The sequence below is a fragment of the Pholis gunnellus genome (genome assembly GCF_910591455.1).
Source record: "Pholis gunnellus genome assembly, chromosome: 15".
Classification (NCBI taxonomy): Eukaryota; Metazoa; Chordata; class Actinopteri; order Perciformes; family Pholidae; genus Pholis; species Pholis gunnellus.
In genome coordinates, this window is record NC_136542.1 from 219,694 (window position 1) to 241,387 (window position 21,694).

Here is a 21,694-nt window from a genome sequence, read left to right on the forward strand (position 1 = left end):
AGACATAAAGACATAAAGACATAAAGACACAAAGACATAAAGACACAAAGACACAAAGACACAAAGACAAAAAGACATAAAGACAAAGACATAAAGACATAAAGACATAAAGAGATAAAGACACAAAGACATAAAGACATAAAGACACAAAGACATAAATACATGAAGAAACAAAGACAAATACACAAAGACACAAAGACATAAAGACATAAAGACACAAAGACACAAAGAGATAAAGACATAAAGAGATAAAGACACAAAGAGATAAAGACATAAAGAGATAAAGACACAAAGACACAAAGATATAAAGACAAAAAGAGATAAAGACACAAAGACATGAAGACACAAAGACACAAAGAGATAAAGACACAAAGACAAAAAGACTTAAAGAGATAGACACAAAGAGATAAAGACAAAAAGAGATAAAGACAAAAAGAGATAAAGACACAAAGACATAAAGACACAAAGAGATAAAGACATAAAGACACAAAGACATAAAGAGATAAAGACACAAAGACATAAAGAGATAAAGACATAAAGACATAAAGAGATAAAGACATAAAGAGATAAAGACACAAAGACAAAGAGATAAAGACATAAAGACACAAAGACACAAAGAGATAAAGACATAAAGAGATAAAGACATAAAGACACAAAGACAAAGAGATAAAGACATAAAGACACAAAGACACAAAGAGATAAAGACATAAAGAGATATAGACACAAAGAGATAAAGACAAAAAGAGATAAAGACATAAAGACATAAAGACACAAAGACATAAAGAGATAAAGACACAAAGACATAAAGAGATAAAGACATAAAGAGATAAAGACACAAAGACATAAAGAGATAAAGACACAAAGACATAAAGAGATAAAGACATAAAGACACAAAGACATAAAGAGATAAAGACACAAAGACATAAAGAGATAAAGACATAAAGACACAAAGACACAAAGACATAAAGAGATAAAGACACAAAGACATAAAGAGATAAAGACATAAAGACACAAAGACATAAAGAGATAAAGACATAAAGACACAAAGACACAAAGAGATAAAGACACAAAGACATAAAGAGATAAAGACATAAAGACATAAAGACATAAAGAGATAAAGACACAAAGACATAAAGAGATAAAGACACAAAGACATAAAGAGATAAAGACATAAAGACACACAGACAAAGAGATAAAGACATAAAGACACAAAGAGATAAAGACATAAAGAGATATAGACACAAAGAGATAAAGACAAAAAGAGATAAAGACATAAAGACATAAAGACACAAAGACATAAAGACACAAAGACATAAAGAGATAAAGACATAAAGACATAAAGAGATAAAGACACAAAGACATAAAGAGATAAAGACACAAAGAGATAAAGACATAAAGACACAAAGACATAAAGAGATAAAGACACAAAGACATAAAGAGATAAAGACATAAAGACACAAAGACATAAAGAGATAAAGACACAAAGACATAAAGAGATAAAGACACAACGACACAGAGATAAAGACAAAAAGAGATAAAGACACAAAGTCATAAAGACACAAAGACACAAAGAGATAAAGACATAAAGAGATATAGACACAAAGAGATAAAGACAAAAAGAGATAAAGACACAAAGACATAAAGACATAAAGACACAAAGACATAAAGAGATAAAGACACAAAGACACAAAGACATAAAGAGATAAAGACATAAAGACACAAAGACATAAAGAGATAAATACATAAAGAGATAAAGACACAAAGACAAAGAGATAAAGACATAAAGACACAAAGACATAAAGAGATAAAGACATAAAGAGATAAAGACATAAAGACACAAAGACACAAAGAGATAAAGACATAAAGAGATAAAGACATAAAGAGATAAAGACATAAAGACACAAAGACAAAGAGATAAAGACATAAAGACACAAAGACACAAAGAGATAAAGACATAAAGAGATATAGACACAAAGAGATAAAGACAAAAAGAGATAAAGACATAAAGACATAAAGACACAAAGACATAAAGAGATAAAGACACAAAGACATAAAGAGATAAAGACATAAAGAGATAAAGACACAAAGACATAAAGAGATAAAGACACAAAGACATAAAGAGATAAAGACATAAAGACACAAAGACATAAAGAGATAAAGACACAAAGACATAAAGAGATAAAGACATAAAGACACAAAGACATAAAGAGATAAAGACACAAAGACATAAAGAGATAAAGACATAAAGACACAAAGACATAAAGAGATAAAGACATAAAGACACAAAGACACAAAGAGATAAAGACACAAAGACATAAAGAGATAAAGACATAAAGACATAAAGACATAAAGAGATAAAGACACAAAGACATAAAGAGATAAAGACATAAAGACATAAAGAGATAAAGACACAAAGACATAAAGAGATAAAGACATAAAGACACACAGACAAAGAGATAAAGACATAAAGACACAAAGAGATAAAGACATAAAGAGATATAGACACAAAGAGATAAAGACAAAAAGAGATAAAGACATAAAGACATAAAGACACAAAGACATAAAGACACAAAGACATAAAGACACAAAGACATAAAGAGATAAAGACATAAAGACATAAAGAGATAAAGACACAAAGACATAAAGAGATAAAGACACAAAGACATAAAGAGATAAAGACATAAAGACACAAAGACATAAAGAGATAAAGACACAAAGACATAAAGAGATAAAGACACAACGACACAGAGATAAAGACAAAAAGAGATAAAGACACAAAGTCATAAAGACACAAAGACACAAAGAGATAAAGACATAAAGAGATATAGACACAAAGAGATAAAGACAAAAAGAGATAAAGACACAAAGACATAAAGACATAAAGACACAAAGACATAAAGAGATAAAGACACAAAGACACAAAGACATAAAGAGATAAAGACATAAAGACACAAAGACATAAAGAGATAAATACATAAAGAGATAAAGACACAAAGACATAAAGAGATAAAGACATAAAGACATAAAGACATAAAGACATAAAGAGATAAAGACATAAAGACACAAAGACATAAAGAGATAAAGACATAAAGAGATAAAGACATAAAGACATAAAGACACAAAGACATAAAGAGATAAAGACAAAGAGATAAAGACATAAAGACATAAAGAGATAAAGACATAAAGCGATAAAGAGATAAAGACATAAAGACACAAAGAGATAAAGACAAAGAGATAAAGACATAAAGACACAAAGACATAAAGAGATAAAGACATAAAGAGATAAAGACATAAAGACACAAAGACAAAGAGATAAAGACATAAAGACATAAAGAGATAAAGACACTTTTATCGAAATCAGGAAGTCATGGTTTCAAATCAGCGTGCGTAAGTATTGACGTTGTCTATGGTTTGTTATTATTACGAGCAGTGCTGAGTGTTCTTTAGACGAAACAGCTGCTGAGACGCCTCGTGTCACAGAGGACACGAGCTCATGTTAAATGTGTAACATTCAATCATTAGTGAATGGAGAACGATTCGTCATTTAGATTCATTCTTCTGTCCTTTAAAGAGAAGTGACGTAGTATCTTCAGTGTATTAGTACTTGTAGAGCAGTATTTCTCTGTGGTATTAGTACTTGATCACTACGACTGAATTAATGAATAGTTTGATTTGTTTTCATTTGTATTTCATTTGTGTGTGTGTGTGTTACTGTGTGTGTGTGTATGTGTGGTCCTGGTCATCCTCGGTTGTCATGGAGATGGCTCAGTTGTGACCTCATGACCTGAGACGGTTATCACAACACCTCTATTAATATATCTATAATATATATATATCATCATTGATCATCATTTCATTCAGTCACTGAGGATCATTCAGAGTTTCATGAGTTTCATCATTTAAGAGAAACAATCATCATGTTCTGCTTATTTCATGATGACGTCACAGTTTAAAACGTTCAGACGCAAATAATCATAAACAAGACGAAAACATTCCACCGTAGAGATGATCCTGATCTCATGAACACAGTTTAACAGACTACAGAGACGATCACTGTGTGTTTATGAGTTATTAGTGTTATTAGTTACTATTATTAGTCCAGAGATCATGAGAACAGACTCACACTCCTCTAAAGTCTCTCCAGCTGTTAAAGCCGACTGACAGCTGATCCAGATGTGATCAGCTGATCCTCGTCATCAGAAACAGACTCGCTTCACGTGACGCTTCTGAGGAAAGGACGTCTCATGTCTCTTACAACATATTTCCTCGTTTCCTCTCTCCTCGCATGGTTTCCTTGCGTCTCTCCTTGCATCCCTGAGGGACTAAGACACAAGGAAAGGACACAGGTGATGGAAACGGGGATGCAATTAAGAGACTTGGGATGTACCCCAAGTCTGCTCCTTCATCTCCTCCAATCTGACCCTCTGAGTAACCTCTGACCTCCTCCTCCCCCTCTGAGACTCCCTGAGCCCTGATGAGAGAAGGAGAAGTAGAAGAAGAGATGAACACTTTAACATGTCTCTCCCAGCAGAGTCTGAATCTTCCTTTAAACTCCTGCTGGATGTTTCTGTTTGTAGCCTATTAGCTCTGTAGATGCTAATAGATGCTAATGTCTGTCTGTCTCTCTGTCGGTAACGCCTCAACAGCTACTGGACTGTGTCAGTGAGGCTGTAAAGTGTTTTGTAGCAGCTCGTCAGGAAGAGAGCGGACGCAGCTTTGGAGATGGATGGCTGGCTAGTTAACTAGTTAGCTAGTTATCCCGGTAACGTTACCTTCTCCTTCTCCAGAGCGACGGGGAGTGAGACGGAATTAGATCCAGCGCTGCTGTTTGGCAAATCTTCTGTGATCAGTGTAGCATTTCATCAAAGAGGAATTAGCAAGCTAGCTAAGTAGCCAGCATTACTCTAGTTAGCCAGCTAGCTCGTTAGCTCCACCATGCTTTCATGCTTCTCTGGTTACAGAAAATGATCCAAACCAAGTTGCTACTCATCTGTTGATAGCGATGATGTTTCCTTCCTGGCCTGTAATGACCTCTGCTAATGAACACACCTTTAACATTTTAACACACACACACGTGTTATGATTTGCACTGTCGTCGTCATGGAGATAGAGGAGGAAGCTGAGATTCACATATATATATATATATATATATATATATATATAGTTATTAATATATCAACACACGTGACGATCATTAGTTATAGTCCTGGTCTATTTCAGGCTCTGGTGATATTAATGTCCTCACTGAGTGTCCTCACATGTACAGTAACACAGATCTGTGTGTGTGTGTGTGTGTGTGTGTGTGTGTGTGTGTGTGTGTGTGTCCTTAGAGACACAGCTGGTAGCGATGCTTCTGTCGGCGGCCATGTTGGAAGAGAAGAAGAGTGGGAGGTTCATGTGTTTTGTCAGGCAGAGTGGGTGGTGTGTGTGTGTGTGTGATTCATGCTCTCCTGGTATTTGAAGCTTCGGTTTAAACACAGAGCCGCTTTGACTGAAACACCGGAGGTCACAAACAGAACCAGACTGTAAACACACTTATTATATATAACTATATACTAACCCGATATTATCTACTGTCTGACCAAATCACATGTGAATTATTGGATTTAAAAAATATTAGTATGTAATATTCAAGTCATTGATTTATTCCTGTTAGTTTAATAGAAACACAGCGTATTGTTCTCACCGGTCTGAATGTTCATCTGCAGCTTCTTCTTCTATCTCTTCTCTACTCGTCAGCTGACTGTAGCTCTTCTTCAGGGCAGTGAAAGGAACAGCTCCTTCCTGTCTCCAGGCCATGGTCTAGCCCTACACCCCCGACCACTCGCTCTGCTGCCTCGGGGCGATCGGTTCCCCGTCGCTCAGAGGTCCCTGCGGCCGATGGACCCGGTCTCTGTTCTCTGTCCTGGCCCCACGATGGTGGAATGAACTCCCCACTGACGTCAGGACAGCAGAGTCGCTGCCCATCTTCCATCAGGCTGAAGACTCACCTCTTCATGAAGCTCTACCCTGAGCCTTCCTCTCAGCACTGGTTGTGTTCATGCTAGTGTGTTTCTGTACGTCTGCTCTGGTTTCTGCTCTGAGATGTTTAAAGGAGATGAACTCATGACTTCTGGTGACGAGTAGTTCTCTTGAACACTATGTTGAACACACTGACTGTAGGTCTCTTTGGATGACAGCGTCTGATGACTGTGATGTAATGTAAATATAATGTAAGATGTTTTCAGAAAATAATTCTACATCTTCTATTTCTTCTTCTTCAGGTTCCGTATTTTTAGGAGAAGAAAAAGATGAGGAGGAACTAGATGAGGAGGAACTAGATGAGGAGGAACTGGTTTCTTGTGGTTGCAGCCCTGAAGTTCAGTAAATGTGTGTGTGTCCTGCAAGACGACTTTTCTAAAGACAGGAAACAGTCTCTCACACACACACACACACACACACACACACACACACACACACACACACACACAGCAGCTGTGTAGGGCAGAAGGGATTTACTGTATCTGAAGGTGTTGAAGGAGACGCACAAATGGCTGCAGTGTGTGTGTGTGTGTTTGTGTGTATATGTGTGTGTGTTAAAGGGCACTCTCAAGGATTTTCTGTTCCTGTGTAACACTGCAGTGATTTATTCCTCTGTTCCTTCTGAGCTGACAGCCTGATCCTGTGTGTGTGTGTGTGTGTGTGTGTGTGTGTGTGTGTGTGTGTGTGTGTCCCTGCAGAGTCAGTCTGTCGTCGTCTTGCAGCCAAACCTGCAGCTTGGACGAAAAAAAAAAAAAGAAAAAAATGGAAAAATAGTATTTGAGGGCTGCTGTGTTCAGGCTCCTCAGGAAAACAGAAGACTGTCTGAATCTGTTTTCACCGTCGTCTTCTAACGACATCGTGAGAGAAGTTTCTTTCTACAGAATGTGGATCTGTGTATTGTTGGTTTCTACTGTATATTTAAAAGATCAATAATCATAATGTTTAACAATCAAACCAGAAAAGAACGACTTGTTTCCTGCAGGTGTCTGTGTGCGTGTGTACACACAGACACACACACTGGATCATGTCTAAATAAAGCAATAATAAAAGGGGGGAGGTGAGGGAGGAGGAGGTGAGGAGACTGAGCAGCAGAGTGAAATGGATGAGGAGGCTGAACAGAACTGTGTTGACTGCATGTATATGAATCCCAGGAGAGAGCACACACACACACACACACACACACACACACACACATTTCTTTATGTTTGTTATTAAAACGTAGTGTCTGGAATTCAGTTTTATTTTGAAGTCTTCATATTTGTCTTCCTGTTAGTAGAACAAAGGTTTGTTTGTTTGATGACGAGTCAGATTAAATTCTTCAATCTAAAATCCACAAAGTCAAGACTCATATGGTGTGTGTGTGTGTGTGTGTGTGAACTCTCTCTGAACCGTCTCAACATCAACATGATGATTTGTGGTCAAACTAATTACAACCAACAGTCGTCTCTACAAAAACAAAGAGAACCACGAGACAAGTTAAAAACCTCCATGTTTACTGTTGACCACAGACACAACCAGAGACACAACCAGAGACACAACCAGAGACACAGCCAGACACAACAAGAAACACAACCAGAGACACAACCAGAGACACAACAAGAAACACAACCAGAGACACAACCAGAGACACACAACCAGACACAACAAGAAACACAACCAGAGACACAACCAGAGACACAACAAGAAACACAACCAGAGACACAACCAGAGACACACAAACAGACACAACAAGAAACACAACCAGAGACACAACCAGAAACACAACAAGAAACACAACCAGAGACACAACCAGAGACACAACAAGAAACACAACCAGAGACACACAACCAGACACAACCAGACACAACCAGAGACACAACCAGAGACACACAACCAGACACAACAAGAAACACAACCAGAGACACAACCAGAGACACAACCAGAGACACACAACCAGACACAACAAGAAACACAACCAGAGACACAACAAGAAACACAACCAGACACACAACCAGAGACACACAACCAGACACAACAAGAGACACAACCAGAGACACAACAAGAAACACAACCAGACACACAACCAGAGACACACAACCAGACACAACAATAAACACAACAAGAGACACAACCAGAGACACACAACCAGACACAACCAGAGACACAACCAGAGACACAACCAGAGACACAACCAGACACAACAAGAAACACAACCAGAGACACAACCAGAGACACAACAAGAAACACAACCAGAGACACACAACCAGACACAACAAGAAACACAACCAGAGACACAACCAGAGACACAACAAGAAACACAACCAGAGACACACAAACAGACACAACAAGAAACACAACCAGAGACACAACCAGAAACACAACCAGAGACACAACCAGAGACACAACCAGAGACACAACAAGAAACACAACCAGACACAACCAGACACAACCAGAGACACAACCAGAGACACACAACCAGACACAACAAGAAACACAACCAGAGACACAACCAGAGACACAACCAGAGACACACAACCAGACACAACAAGAAACACAACCAGAGACACAACAAGAAACACAACCAGACACACAACCAGAGACACACAACCAGACACAACAAGAGACACAACCAGAGACACAACAAGAAACACAACCAGACACACAACCAGAGACACACAACCAGACACAACAATAAACACAACAAGAGACACAACAAGAGACACAACCAGAGACACACAACCAGACACAACAAGAAACACAACAAGAGACACAACCAGAGACACAACAAGAAACACAACCAGAGACAACAAGAAACACAACAAGAGACACAACCAGAGACACAACCAGAGACACAACAAGAAACACAACCAGAGACACAACAAGAAACACAACCAGACACAACCAGAGATACAACCAGAGACACAACCAGAGATACAACCAGAGACACAACCAGACACAACAAGAAACACAACCAGAGATACAACAACAAACACAACCAGACACAACAAGAAACACAACCAGAGATACAACCAGAGATACAACCAGAGATACAACAAGAAACACAACCAGACACAAGAAACACAACCAGAGATACAACCAGAGACACAACAAGAGACACAACCAGAGACACAACAAGAAACACAACCAGAGACACAACAAGAAACACAACCAGACACAACAAGAAACACAACCAGAGATACAACAAGAAACAACCAGACACAACAAGAAACACAACCAGAGATACAACCAGAGACACAACCAGAGATACAACCAGAGACACAACCAGAAACACAACCAGAGATACAACCAGAGATACAACAAGAAACACAACCAGACACAACAAGAAACACAACCAGATATACAACCAGAGACACAACCAGAGATACAACCAGAGACACAACAAGAAACACAACCAGAGATACAACCAGAGATACAACAAGAAACACAACCAGACACAACAAGAAACACAACCAGAGACACAACCAGAGACAACCAGAGACACAACCAGAGATACAACCAGAGACACAACCAGAGACACACAACCAGAGACACAACCAGAAACACAACAAGAGACACAACCAGAGACACAACAAGAAACACAACAAGAGACACAACCAGAGACACAACAAGAAACACAACCAGACACAACAAGAAACACAACTAGAGATACAACAAGAAACACAACCAGACACAACAAGAAACACAACCAGAGATACAACAAGAAACACAACCAGACACAACAAGAAACACAACCAGAGACACAACCAGAGATACAACCAGAGACAACCAGAGACACAACCAGACACAACCAGAGACACAACCAGAGACACAACCAGAGACACACAACCAGAGACACAACCAGAAACACAACAAGAGATACAAACAGAGACACAACCAGAGACATAACAAGAAACACAACCAGAGATACAACAAGAAACACAACCAGACACAACAAGAAACACAACCAGAGACACAACCAGAGATACAACCAGAGACAACCAGAGACACAACCAGAGACACAACGAGAGATACAACCAGAGACAACCAGAGACACAACCAGAGACACAACCAGAGACACACAACCAGAGACACAACCAGAAACACAACCAGAGACACAATCAGAGACACAACCAGAGATACAACAAGAAACACAACCAGACACAACAAGAAACACAACCAGAGACACAACAAGAAACACAACCAGACACACAACCAGAGACACACAACCAAACACAACAAGAGACACAACCAGAGACACAACCAGAGACACAACAAGAAACACAACCAGACACACAACCAGACACAACAATAAACACAACAAGAGACACAACAAGAGACACAACCAGAGACACACAACCAGACACAACAATAAACACAACAAGAGACACAACAAGAGACACAACCAGAGACACACAACCAGACACAACAAGAAACACAACAAGAGACACAACCAGAAACACAACAAGAGACACAATCAGAGACACAACCAGAGATACAACAAGAAACACAACCAGACACAACAAGAAACACAACCAGAGATACAACAAGAAACACAACCAGAGATACAACAAGAAACACAACCAGACACAACAAGAAACACAACCAGAGACAACCAGACACACAACCAGAGACACACAACCAAACACAACAAGAGACACAAGAGACACAACAAGAAACACAACAAGAGACACAACCAGAGACACAACAAGAAACACAACCAGAGACAACAAGAAACACAACAAGAGACACAACCAGAGACACAACCAGAGACACAACCAGAGACACAACAAGAAACACAACCAGAGACACAACAAGAAACACAACCAGACACAACAAGAAACACAACCAGAGATACAACAAGAAACACAACCAGACACAACCAGAGATACAACCAGAGACACAACCAGAGATACAACCAGAGACACAACCAGACACAACAAGAAACACAACCAGAGATACAACAAGAAACACAACCAGACACAACAAGAAACACAACCCGAGATACAACCAGAGATACAACAAGAAACACAACCAGACACAACAAGAAACACAACCAGAGATACAACCAGAGACACAACAAGAGACACAACCAGAGACACAACCAGAGACACAACAAGAAACACAACCAGACACAACAAGAAACACAACCAGAGATACAACAAGAGACACAACCAGAGACACAACCAGAGACACAACCAGAGACACAACAAGAAACACAACCAGAGACACAACAAGAAACACAACCAGACACAACAAGAAACACAACCAGAGATACAACAAGAAACACAACCAGACACAACCAGAGATACAACCAGAGACACAACCAGAGATACAACCAGAGACACAACCAGACACAACAAGAAACACAACCAGAGATACAACAAGAAACACAACCAGACACAACAAGAAACACAACCCGAGATACAACCAGAGATACAACAAGAAACACAACCAGACACAACAAGAAACACAACCAGAGATACAACCAGAGACACAACAAGAGACACAACCAGAGACACAACAAGAAACACAACCAGAGACACAACAAGAAACACAACCAGACACAACAAGAAACACAACCAGAGATACAACAAGAAACACAACCAGAGATACAACCAGAGACACAACCAGAGATACAACCAGAGACACAACAAGAAACACAACCAGAGATACAACCAGATATACAACAAGAAACACAACCAGACACAACAAGAAACACAACCAGAGACACAACCAGAGATACAACCAGAGACAACCAGAGACACAACCAGAGACACAACCAGAGATACAACCAGAGACACACAACCAGAGACACAACCAGAAACACAACAAGAGACACAACCAGAGACACAACAAGAAACACAACAAGAGACACAACAAGAAACACAACCAGACACAACAAGAAACACAACCAGAGATACAACAAGAAACACAACCAGAGATACAACCAGAGACAACCAGAGACACAACCAGAGACACAACCAGTGACACAACCAGAGACACAACAAGAAACACAACCAGAGATACAACCAGAGACAACCAGAGACACAACAAGAAACACAACCAGAGATACAACCAGAGACAACCAGAGACACAACAAGAAACACAACCAGAGATACAACCAGAGACACAACCAGAGACACACAACCAGAGACACAACAAGAAACACAACCAGACACAACAAGAAACACAACCAGAGATACAACAAGAAACACAACCAGAGATACAACAAGAAACACAACAAGAAACACAACCAGTGACACAACCAGAGACACAACCAAAGACACAACCAGAGACACAACAAGAAACACAACCAGAAACACAACCAGAGACACAACCAGAGACAACAAGAAACACAACCAGAGATACAACAAGAAACACAACCAGACACAACAAGAAACACAACCAGTGACACAACCAGAGACAATAAATAAATCAACAAATCAAAACTAAGATGGTAAATGTGGAAAACCTTGTATTTGCATGTTAGCATGCTGCTAGCAGAGCTGTAGCCTCTCTGATTGGTTGAGCCACGCTGCTGCTGTGAATAATTGATCAGCAGAGATCAGACCCTCAGAAATATGCAGATGAAAAGATTTCTCTGAGGTCACAGTGAAGCCGATTAACACAAACGGTGTAAATATCTTGTGATCGGCTGAGCAGCAGAGAGACGGCTTGTTACTGAAACAGAAGAACCCAGAACAAGAAACGTTGTTTAATGAAGCATAAAGGTTCAGCACCGGTATCGACACACATCAGTAACAGTCATTTAGTTGCATATATGATCATTTACAGGAGGAAGGTTGGACCAGTGTGACTAAAACTCACCACTCAAGTTTCACTTTTGGTTTGAAGGTTTTTGGTTGTAAAGTTTGAAATATAAAGTTTTTACAGAGAAAATCTCAAAGTCATCAGAAACTTTAAATAGTTCTGAACAGAAAGACATAAAGAAGCAGAACAAAGACTCATCTCTGTGGGTTTAGCCTAGCTTAGCACAAAGACAGGAAACTGCTAGCTTAGATATCAGAAGATAAAAATACTGAAAATCTGAAGCAAATTTAATAATTTGATCACAAAATAAATGAGACAATTATTATCAAATTATAGTGTTATAAACTCTAGAATATAACGGGAACGGATCATTAAAATATTCAGATGAAACAAATCAACAAATAGCTTCAATACTAACTGTCTCCTACTGACACTTACATTTCTAAGCAAACATGTAAATTAGACACGTTGAGTTGATGGAAGGTAGATTTTTTTTAATCTATTTTGATGGAGCTAGGCTAACGGTTTCCCCCCGTTCCCAGTCTTTGTGCAAAGCTAGGCTAAAACATCCTGGAATAACACCAGTTCACTAGAAACAGCGACCATAACATTTGATATGCTAGCTTTTGGTAGGTAGCTGATGTTTGCTTATGCTAAATGCTAACTATTTGTAGATCCCATAAAATCAACCATAAACAGCTAAAAGAACAAATGCTATAAGCTAATGGGGATTGTGCTGCTACACTGGTTAGCAGTGTCCTCCTGCTTGCAGTCTTTGAGCTAAGCTAGGCTAACACATCCTGGACTCTACCGGACACACAGAGATTAAACTGATATCTATCTGACACGTCTGAGTCTCATTTGAGTGAACAAACAGAAAACTGTTCCTTTAACTAACAACATTATAGTTATAAATTAACTCTAAACGTTAATATTGAGCTAAAACCCGGCTAAGTTTGGTGTTTTACAAACATCCAGATGACCTCAAATGGAGGTTTCACCAGTTTCTTTGTGACTTTATTTCCCATCGTAGCAGATCTGATTAAAAACCACCAACACATTCTGATATTGACACTGAAAAAGCTTTTTAAAAAACTGGTTTCTCAAAGGCATCAATTATGTGGAACTTTCTGCTGATGATTCAGATTTTAAATATGATCTAAAACGTTCTCTGCTTGAGGAGACACTGGTTCAGTCCAGCGATCTGAAGGTAGGACACCTCAACGCTGAATAAACAGGTTAGGGTTATATATGCAAATATATTAGGTTTAAATAGCTTTCATCAAAACATAACAAGGTAAATCAGGACTCTGTCATAAACAGAGAAACATTTACAGACGTTTGGCGTGTTGGTGACAATAAATACAAAAGAAGGCTTTAAACCGATCAGAGATCAACAGCGTACCAACGGACCCCGTTACATTCAACCTCCACCCTGAACACAACGCAGGAACATCTGAAGAACCTTCTGGAGATGTTAAGACACATCTAAAGAGACGTTTGACGAACGCCCTGAAGTTCTTCTACCAGAGAAACACCAAAGACCTCAGGAGGCTTTAAACACTTGTTGGCTCTCAGTGTGGCTCTTTTTTCTACATTTGTGTGGTTCATGACCTCGAGGCCGATTACCCATAAATCAGTGTTTCTACAGCTTGATACGACCCGGTATCAAGGAGGCTGTGACGGCAGATAGAAAGATTCAGTTTGAAGCGACTGAGACTTTCTTCTCTCAGGTCAGTCCGGTGGGAACGAGGGAGTAAAGGAGCCAATCTGATTGGCTGAATCCAAATGCTGCATCCAGAATGCAGGCAGTGGGGGGGGTTCTTCATTGGCTGCTTCTCAGAACCAGAAACTTGCACAAAGACAGTTTGATCCAAAACCACTGGTTTACGACACAAAAATCTTAGAAATGTGTTTTCAAAAGTGTGCAAAAACCTCTTTCATGTACTTTCTAAAACAGGAACTTATGAGTTCAGGCTACACGGCATAAAACATGAACAGCCCAGTGATGGAGGGTTCAGGCCTCCTCCGAGTTAAACCACTTGAACTTCCTCAGATTTCCATGTTGAGAAGCCGAAATGATCCACATGAAGGTAAATTCAGGCACAGCAAGTCGATGACATTACGTGTTTTCAGATCAAGATGTTTATGTAACTGTAAAATAATCCTCCCCGTTCCCCTCTCAGTGACCTCCTCCTGACCCCGGGTCGCTCTGATGGACTCCACTGGCGAACAAGGAAGGCCGAGTTTGAAGCCTTTAACTCCGGACTAAACACTACAGGATGTGAAGGAGATATAAATATCACACGTGCTTGTTACAAAGATGGATAACTGGTCGGGCGTCATCTCATTGGGATGGTTGTCGGCGTAGAAAAGAGTTTTGTCCACTTTGTGAGAGTACCGGGTTCGGGTTCAGCGCCCCTCATCAGGATGGCTGTGGTCCAGTGTGTCCTCACACGGTGGTCATGAGTTTGAGAGAACCCGACCTGAACCGGAGGATCTTCTTCTTCAGGTTGTGGGAGGCCTTGATCTTAACGAAGGCCTTTGCCTGAGCCGGAGTCATTTCCTGCCCAGCTGCCCCTAACTGGCTCCGCCCCCGGCCCATTCCTCCCGTCCCACCGCCGGCCCCGCCTCCTCCGCTCTCCTCCGTGTCACTGGTGGCAGTGCTCTCCTCCACCAACTCCTCCTCCTCCTCACCGGACTCGCTGTCTCCGAAGCGGTTTGTGGTGTAGTTGGACCGCTCGTCCTCGCTGGTGTCGACGATGGTGGAGTGAAACAGAGACGCGCACTCGGCCGAGTACTCGGAGTCACTTCCTGCGGCGTAGGGATACGGGCTGCTCGGCTGCTCGGCGGGGCGGAGGAACACTGTGGCTGCCGGAGGGCTCAGCAGCTCCTTCCTCTGCCGCCGCTGAGCGCGCCTGAACGCCTCGTCGTTCGGTACCTCCATGATTGCGCGCAACCGCCGGTAGTCGTTTCGTTTGTATTTCGGTTTGGCGACGACCTGGTCGCGGTCGTGGTGGTTTCCATGGTGATGGTGCCTGGACGCACCGGACTGCACGCTGCTTCCTGTTGATGCGATTCGTTTGTCCACAACTTGGCCTTCTGGGACGGACGCAGGAAGGCGTTTGATCCTGGAGGCGGTCTCGCCGTGAACGGCGCCGGCTGCTCTCTTGGAGACTTTGATGCTGACGGAGCTTTTGTCGTCCAACAGCCAGGACTTCTTAGAACCGGACTTCTTAGAACCGGACTTCTTAGAACCGGACTTCTTAGAACCGGACCGGTGGCCTCTTCTCTCTGACGAAGGCTCGCTGTATTCAGAGGCCCGACTCGTCCTCGTCGTCGTGGTGGTCTTCACCTTCACCGTCTTTAAATTCTTGCTGCCACCCTTGCGGAGTTTGACGGCGTGCCGCTGGACGGTAATGCACTTGGTGTTAACCGTGTGACTCCCTCCTCCTCCTCCTGCTCCTGCTCCTCCTCCTCCTCCTCCTCCTCCTCCTCCTGCTCCTCCTCCTCCTCCTCCTTCATCCTGACTCTGGGAGGACGAACCTTGACCGGCTGCCTCCGGCACTGACCTATCGACCTCCTCTGTCTGGACAGTTTGTGGAGGACTCGGGCTGTTCTTGGGAGTAGCTGTTTTGATGGCTGGTGGTGATTTGAGGAGCAGGTCTGGAGAGAAACATGGCTGCTTGGTCTCTTTGGAGTCTTGAGGAGCTGTGGACGCTGCTGAGGGAGGAAGAAGCGTTTTGCTTTTCTGCTTTGACAGACTGTTGCTGCTTGGATCAATGTTCATCTTGAAGACATTTTGCATTGAGTCAATGCTGCGTTCAGGGAAAACCTTCTGGGTCTCCTGCTCCTCAGATCTGTCCACAGAGCGCTGCCTCTGAGGAGACGAGGCGGCGACGCCTCCTGCCGATGCTCCTCCGGTCGGTTCAGGGGGTCTGCATTCAGACCCCCTCAGAGTCCTGAAACCAGACCCAGAGAACTGCCTCAGGATGCTCTTTGACGGGTCGGCGCTGATGCTGGTCCTGGGTCTGCTGGTCCTGACGGGCAGGGCCCTCCGCTGCAGCAGACTGTAGATGTAGCTGTCCAGCTTATAGGAAGCAGTCTGAGAGGAAGAAGAGGAGGCCGGCCAGGAGGAGCTCTGAGATACAAGAGGAGCTATAAGAGGAGCTGCATCAGAAGCAGAGAGGGGTGAGGATTCTGGTTTGAGTCCTTCAACGCTTTTTAGAAGACCTTCGTCTCTGCCGGGACCACCGTGACCCAACATCTGCAGGAACACGGGGCTCTGGACGGCCACGGCGTGCAGCGGGCTCGGGTAGCGATACACATCGCTGCCATTTCGGGCCACCAGGTCGCAGTGGTACTTAGACTGGGAGTCCACCGACGAGACCGGGTCCAGGGAGGCCGGGCGAGGAGCCGAGAGCGAGCGACGGACCGGACCAGAGGACGACTCGTCACAAAGTCCTCCGACCAAACCGTCACAGTCCAAACAGCTGGCCGGCTCATCTGGAGGGACGAAGAGAAAAGACTTCATGAAACCAGACACTGTTGCTTTAAGTCTGTAAACCAGATCCAAACATAAACAGTCTGAGTTTACTTTGTGTTGCAGCGTTTCCTAATGTCAACAGCTGACAAGAAGCTGACTCTGAGCAGAGCTGGATGTGGTAACGACCCGTTCAGAGAACATCCTGTTCACCACTGATCATCACGTCCAGCTCAGAAGAATCTATTCTCCTTCTTCCTCGGGCCAAGAGAGGCTAACAAGCTAACGTAGCATTAGCAGCCTACTTGTGTACTACTTGTGTACTACTTGTGTAGTAGTTGTGTACTACTTGTGTACTACTTGTGTACCTGCAGACAGAAGACGTCCATCAGCTTCATTCATGGAACAGAAACACTCACTGAAGACGGAGTTTGACGAGTTGGAGAGAGAAACCGACGTCCCGTCACTCAAGTCATAGAAACCTGAGAGACAGTGAAACAGTGAACATCAGTCTCTATGCAGATAATAGATCCTCTTCATTATGTTCATCAGTTTATTCATAACTCATTATGTTCATCAGTTTATTCATCAGTTTATGAATAACTGAATAACTCGTTATGTTCGTCTCTACCTGAACTGGGTCGGCTGTCCATCTCCAGCTGGTCATGTGACGCCTCGCTGTCCAATCGCAGGTCACAGATCTGCCGGTCCAGCTCCTGCAGCTGACTGATGAGTCCAGCGTCTCTCCTCCTCAGACAGTTCTGATGGACACAGAGAGACACCATGAGAGTCCTGATCCCAGAGGGGACCTGAGGAAACCAGACCACAATGTGATTTAAACCAACAACAAACAACCTGATTGGCTCAGCAGATTGTCAACAGTTAACCAATAAGTGATGAGTATTTCTCATAATATGAGACATTATGAGACATGCAGAGACATTATGAGACATTATGAGACATGCAGAGACATTATGAGACATTATGAGACATTATGAGACATGCAGAGACATTATGAGACATGCAGAGACATGCAGAGACATTATGAGACATTATGAGACATTATGAGACATTATGAGACATGCAGAGACATGCAGAGACATTATGAGACATGCAGAGACGCTCCCTGTGGGACGCTCTGTTTATTGGTGGTCATGTAACGTCTCCACTCTGAAGATCAACAGCTTCACAAACACAAAGGTCTCATTCACAGAGTGTGGACGTCTGGTAGAAGGTGAGCGGTACCTGAACGCCTCACATGGACAACATATAAAGAATGAACGTTTATAAAGTCTGAAGGATTATTTACAAAAGAATACATTCTGTAGATTAACTAATAACAATAAATAACAAGAAATTATTTTACTGTAAAAGAACAAAGATGTAAATCCAGACGTCTGGACACACACACACACACACACACACACACACACACAGACGCACACGCACACACGCACAGATGCACACGCACACACACAGACGCACACGCACACACGCACAGACACACACACACACACACAGCGCTGCTCTCAGTCATGTGCTGCATTCCTGTGATGAGCTGCAGAAACAAACTGATCTCAGTGTCTCTGACTGAAGGTCTGCGTCACCACGACGACATCTTCAGCAGAGAAGAACTGCTGCTGGGATTCAAACGTGTGTTTGAGCAGGAAGTCTGTTACAGTAATGAAGGTTCTCTGACCAATCACATGTCTGCAGTGTTTTAACTCCACCTTCTAGAATCGCTGGGAGGTCGAGTCGAACCACGCAGAGAAACGAGGCTGAAAGATGCTCGATTCACTCCTCCTCCTCCTGATTCTATCTTCTAGCTCTGTGTTTGGTCTCCTCCTCCTGATTCTATCTTCTAGCTCTGTGTTTGGTCTCCTCCTCCTGATTCTATCTTCTAGCTCTGTGTTTGGTCTCCTCCTCCTGATTCTATCTTCTAGCTCTGTGTTTGGTCTCCTCCTCCTGATTCTATCTTCTAGCTCTGTGTTTGGTCTCCTCCTCCTGATTCTATCTTCTAGCTCTGTGTTTGGTCTCCTCCTCCTAAATTTGGAATAAAATCTCAGTGTTTGTGTCTCAGCTGTTTGGTCTCAGAGCTGAAAGTGGATCTGTTTCCGGCAGCTCACAGGAATCTGCATTTGTTACTGCCTGTGTGTGTGTGTGTGTGTGTGTGTGTGTGTGTGTGTGTGTGTGGGGGGGGGGGGGGGGGGGGGGGGGGGTAATCTGATCCAGATTCAAGTTTAGAGCTGCAGCTGCAGGACGAACAGAGTCCAGAAACCAACACACATGAAACTGGATCCTGAAAACACAGGACTGTGTCCTCACAGAGATCAGCTGTCTCACATCAACAAAGACCAACGTCTCAAATAAAAACACGGAGACAAACGGACCACCAGGACTACAGCTAGACGGGGACACTGAAGACCACCAGGACTACAGCTAGACGGGGACACTGAAGACCACCAGGACTACAGCTAGACGGGGACACTGAAGACCACCAGGACTACAGCTAGACGGGGACACTGAAGACCACCAGGACTACAGCTAGACGGGGACACTGAATGTTAGTCTGCTAGCAGCTGAGCGGTCCTCTCTGATGTTTGATCATCAGCTTCCCTAAAGACATCAACCTGTGTGAGTGTGTGATATATAATGTATATATATTTAATATATGCATACATATATATATATATATATATATATATATATATATGTACACTACCGTTCAAAGGTTTGGGGTCATCCAGACAATTTCGTGTCAGTTTTCCGTTTGTTCATAATGTCTCATGAATATCTTCATCTCTAAGAACAGACGGCGAGTTTCACATGAAAGTTCTGTTTTTCTGTCCATGTTGAGAATAGAATCAAACCCACATGTGATGCTCCAGATACTCCTCGAGCTCACAGGAAGGCCCGTTTATAGCTTCTCTCACCAGCAGAAGTGTTTTCAAGGGTTTTCTAATCCTCAGTTAGTCTTCTGAGGCGATCAGAACTCTGGAGTGATCGTTGCCTCTAATGTAGATATTTCATTAAAACCAGACGTTTCCACCTAGAATACTCATTAACCACATTAACAATGTATAGAGTTCTGATTCATTTAATGTGATCTTCAGTGCTTTTCTTTGAGAAATAAGGACATTTCTAAGTGACCCCAAACTTTTGAACGGTAGTGTAGATATATATATATAACAAATATTAATTTTTCTTTTCCTTCTGATTCCACATTTAAAACAAACTATTTTTGTTTTGGGGTATTTTAGCTCCTCCTCTTCTCTTGCTCAGCTGATCACGTGTCTAAGGTTCTAGAAGTGACCTCTGACCTCACACACCTGAGTTGCTCCTCACAGAGGTGAGAGGTCACGAGGCAGACAGGTGAGGACCTACCAGCTGTTTCCTGAGCAGCAGGATGTTCTCCTCCAGGAGCTTCTCCTCCCTCCGCCGCTCCTCCTGCTCCTCCTCCCGGAGCTCCAGCGCCCCTCGGACCAGCACCTCCTGCTGCTGCCGCAGGTGCTCCAGCTCCTCGAGCCCGGACTCGGAGGCCTCCAGCCGCTGCCGCATCTGTCGCTGCCGCTCCGCCGCCTCCGCGGAGGCTGCCGCTCTGGCGGCGGACAGCGGCATGTCGTCCGTCAGACCGTCCGCTGGGACCTCAGGGTCTCTGCAGCATCAGGGTCCGGAGGAGGGTCTACAGGAACCCGGGAAGATAATTCTGGGTTACACGGACCCGGGTTAGAAAGTGGATCCAGACCCGGATCCTCAGACTGGTCTCTGAAGCTCCAAGTATCAACCGGTGGTCTCACGGTCCTCCTGCGGACTCACAGGGGTATTAATCCGGTAAACCGGTCTGGGTCCAGTCGGGTCCAGCTCCAGGTGAATCCCAGCATGCCCCGCGGCAGCAGTGAGGAGTGAGTCCGTCACAAAGAAGCAGAGAGTCGGCTCTAACTCCGTCCTCCTGCCGCTCCGTCCAGACTGACCCGCTGCTCCACAGCCGTGAGGAGTCCGCTAAGCCCCGCCTCCTACACGCCATCTGACGTCAGCGACAATGAGCACAAGCGCTTCCTGTCGTCACCTTCAAAATAAAATCTCCGGTTCTTCAGTTTCATCGGGAATAATAAAATATATATATATATATCTTTTAACTTTAGTTACTTCATTATGAGGTACGATGAACTAGTAAATGACGTATTCTTATATATTATATAAAGTCATTACAATTTGCTCCAAAGCTTTAAAGCGATCGACTCAATAATTAGAATACTGTAATACAATATATATAATAATTATAATACTATAATGTATATAATAATTATAATACTTTAATATAATATATATAATTATAATACTATAATATATATAATATAATACTTTAATTATTATTATTCTTGCACATGTGGTACTTTAAGTTGATTTTACTGATGATACTTTTGTACTTTTACTTGTGAA

General features: G+C 42.6%; 1 protein-coding gene across 1 annotated transcript; it reads right to left on the reverse strand.

Annotated features, from left to right (window-relative positions):
- Positions 1-12,776: 12,776 nt before the first annotated feature.
- dact1 (dishevelled-binding antagonist of beta-catenin 1) lies at positions 12,777-21,487 on the reverse strand. Its single transcript, XM_079174637.1, has 5 exons — positions 20,639-21,487; positions 17,886-18,015; positions 17,623-17,736; positions 16,344-17,277; positions 12,777-16,232 (listed from the first exon to the last, which is right to left on the reverse strand). The coding sequence occupies exons 1-5, from the start codon at positions 20,870-20,872 to the stop codon at positions 15,224-15,226; spliced, it is 2,421 nt and encodes an 806-aa protein (XP_079030763.1). The 5' UTR covers positions 20,873-21,487; the 3' UTR covers positions 12,777-15,223.
- Positions 21,488-21,694: the final 207 nt, after the last annotated feature.